General features: G+C 39.2%; 1 protein-coding gene across 1 annotated transcript; it reads left to right on the top strand.

Moving 5' to 3' along the window:
• The first annotated feature begins 1,475 nt into the window (after positions 1-1,475).
• cart3 (cocaine- and amphetamine-regulated transcript 3) lies at positions 1,476-3,466 on the top strand. The gene is made up of 3 exons (XM_020109303.2): positions 1,476-1,728; positions 2,324-2,407; positions 2,498-3,466. The coding sequence occupies exons 1-3, from the start codon at positions 1,549-1,551 to the stop codon at positions 2,603-2,605; spliced, it is 372 nt and encodes a 123-aa protein (XP_019964862.1). The 5' UTR covers positions 1,476-1,548; the 3' UTR covers positions 2,606-3,466.

Here is a 3,466-nt window from a genome sequence, read left to right as displayed (position 1 = left end):
TATGGATCTAAATCTATGGATCTAAACATATGGATCTAAATCTATGGATCTAAATCTATGGATCTAAACATATGGATCTAAATCTATGGATCTAAATCTATGGATCTAAATCTATGGATCTAAACATATAGATCTAAACATATGGATCTAAACATATGGATCTAAACATATGGATCTAAACATATGGATCTAAACATATGGATCTAAACATATGGATCTAAACATATAGATCTAAACATATAGATCTAAACATATGGATCTAAACATATGGATCTAAACATATGGATCTAAACATATGGATCTAAATAGATCTATAGTTTAGATCTATAGATTTGGCTCCACAGTGGAACACGTGGAGGTGAAGAAATGATGGAGCTCGAGGGAACAAGACAAACGAACAGAGGAGGAAACAGACTCAGGTGAGAAAACAGGAAACATGGAGGAAGTGACCTGAAACAAGTCCAGCTCATCATGATGTTTGTATAAAAACCTGCAGCAACAATCAGAGAGAAGCTGCTGAAGCTGCTTTGACATTATATAGATTATATATAGTATATAGATTATATAGATTATATATAACACCATTCTGAGGCCTCCACATGAAGTGGAGAACCAAACTAAATATCATCTGTTCTGCTGAAAGGTTCTTCAATCACCTCATGTCACCAACGTTTCAGCAGAACCCCCAGAGCAGAGAATCCAGCTGAACAGAAGATGAGACGGAGGCAGAGCGGCTGGTTGTTGTGGTGAAATGTTAAATTGGCATCTGAAGTCATTAAAAGTGGGAAAAGAGACATGAGTCATGCAGCCTGGAGCACAAAGCTTCCTCCGTCTGAACGGACCCGGACATCTCAGACAAGTCATCCATGCTGTGAAGCTGGAGCTCAGGATGAAGAGAAGACGAGTCATTATATAATGATTTCATACGACGGCTGTGCACAACATAACACAGCACGAAGAAGAATACAGGGTTTTACTATTATGTCCAATCTACCTTTTGCTTTGAATTCTAGGTTCATTAAGCAAGATTGTTGGTTTGAATCCTGGTTCTGTCGCGTGGAGTTCACATGTTCTCAGTGTGTTGTATACACAATGTTTACATGAACTGTGTGGATGCGGATCGTTGGTGACGTGTCCACATGTTCAAAAGTTTTAATTCAATTTAAAAGAATTAAACAAATCAGCAGAGATTTAAATATATTTCCTCCCAAAGGAGCTGCTGAACATTTAACATCAGTTCTTCTTCCTCTGGATCATTTACAGCAGGACTGAGGAATAATAATGATTCACTAAGCTGCTTTAATGTTGAATAAAGTTCTTAAACTTCAACTTATTTATTCTAATAATGAGATTTTAATTCAGAGCACAATTCAAACTTCAACAAGTAACGAGTAATCCATTACTTTAGCGGTAGCTGCTGTTGTTGCCTCACTTGGCGATGACTCACTGCGCTGTTACGCATGAGCAGCAGGAGAAACATCAGGTGGAGCCTGCAGATAAAAGCTGTGTGCAGCGGCGGAGCCTCAATCTGATCCGGGATCGAACCACATGCAGCCGCGCGTCACCACCATGCACAGCTCCAGGCTGCAGAGCGCGCTCCTGTGCGCACTGCTGCTGGTGTCCGGCACCGCTGGATCCGAAGAGATGGAGAGTTCCGAGGACCTGAGCCCCAGAGCTCTGCGGGACTTTTACCCCAAAGGTCCGAACCTGACCAGCGAGAAGCAGCTGGTAAGAGCCTCTGTCACCTGCACCCTCCACTCCAGCTTTATTTGATATATATTTATATGCTGCATACTTTTCATTCGTTTATACTTTATTTGACCAACTATACATATAGTTTGAATTAGTTTCTGCTCTACATTTCTGTAATGAGCAGAAATAGGTGAATATCAGACTTTCTTTCAGTTGATGCATTTACTGACACGTTTAATGACTTGGTTATGAATTAAATCATCTAGATATATTAGATACAGATTATATATTGATAAAAATAAAAACGTTCCTCTTCTTCATTTCCAAATAGTTTTGATTTTAGTTTGTAATTCACCAACATTGAACACATGAATGTAGTTTGTGTTGCATGATATTATATTATACACATTATATATGTAAAGAGAAATCATGTGTATGAGATTATAAATGTGTGTGTGAGATTATAAGTATATATATATATGTGTGTGTGTGTGTGTGTGTATGATATGATATGATATATGCATATATGTGTGTATCTATCTATCTATCTATCTATCTATATAGAGAGATAGATAGATAGATAGGTATATATATGAATGGCTGAGAGTGACAGATGTTGTGTGTGTTTCAGCTCGGAGCTCTGCAGGAAGTTCTGGAGAAGCTTCAGGCGAAACGTCTTCCTCTGTGGGAGAAGAAGTTTGGTCAAGTCCCCACGGTACAGATCACTGAGTTATGATATAGATATTTATTGATATTGATCATTACTGGTATAGAACTCGAGTTAATCCCAGTGTCTCTCTCTCAGTGTGATGTGGGGGAGCAGTGTGCCGTGAGGAAAGGAGCTCGGATTGGGAAGATGTGCGACTGTCCCCGGGGAGCGTTCTGCAACTTCTTCCTGCTGAAGTGCTTATGAGTCTCGGATCTGAATGTAGTCATGTAAAGACAAGTGTCTCTCGATTCCTTTGTAATAACTGTAATATTTTTTTATGATGCAGCTGAGCTGAGTGTCTGACCCCTCCCACAGACAACTGTAGTAGTTCTATGATGAATATATATTTATGAAATACTTTAAAATATATATCATATCACAGATCAGTCTGTACAGATGTTATGAGCCAGACAGGAGGATTCACGCAGTGTAAATATTCAGAAACACTTTATGTCTGAGAAGCACGGGGTCAATGTTGTGATGTAGTAGGAGCTAAGAAATTACCCACAATGCACCGTAAACTCACCTGAGGACCAAGTACACACTGAAAACGCCTCAACAGCAAAATGATGCAAACAGGAAAAAGATGGTTCGTCTGTGATTTGAACCTTTTGGCTTCACTTGATGTTTTGTGTCTGACTCAACAATAAACTGTGGATCAGGGTGTTTTTTGTAAATCAGGGCATCGCTGCACATTCTTTAAAACTGACTCATGTAAACAGACCGGTGCACAGACAACAAGTTATATAACGTGCACGTTCCTGACTTTACTCTCATGATTTCATTTGTGATGTCACACCTCCCGGGGGGGCTGAAATAAAATGTGCAGAGTCAATGAAACTATGAGCGTCACATTCGTACAGCAGAGAATCCAGATCTAAAACTGAGTATAAGGACTTTGTGTTTATTTCAACCTTCAGTTGAAAGTTTGAGCGTCACACGTTTCTCTGTGCTGACGTCAGATCTGAATTCAAGGCAGGTACTGATATTTATGACATCACCACTTGTTTGGAGAATATAAATATATATATAAATAAATATATTCTCTCCTCTTGGTTCACGAGC

This window comes from Paralichthys olivaceus, chromosome 1 (assembly GCF_024713975.1).
Source record: "Paralichthys olivaceus isolate ysfri-2021 chromosome 1, ASM2471397v2, whole genome shotgun sequence".
NCBI classification, from domain to species: domain Eukaryota; kingdom Metazoa; phylum Chordata; class Actinopteri; order Pleuronectiformes; family Paralichthyidae; genus Paralichthys; species Paralichthys olivaceus.
The sequence above is the reverse complement of the archived record's forward strand: the minus strand, read 5'-3'. Positions and strand labels throughout refer to the sequence as shown.

Coding starts and splice junctions, on each gene's coding strand:
- cart3 (XM_020109303.2), top strand. CDS start 1,549: ATGCAGCCGCGCGTCACCACCATGCACAGCTCCAGGCTGCAGAGCGCG. Junction 1,729..2,323: donor TGACCAGCGAGAAGCAGCTG/GTAAGAGCCTCT, acceptor TGTGTGTTTCAG/CTCGGAGCTCTGCAGGAAGT. Junction 2,408..2,497: donor AGTTTGGTCAAGTCCCCACG/GTACAGATCACT, acceptor TCTCTCTCTCAG/TGTGATGTGGGGGAGCAGTG.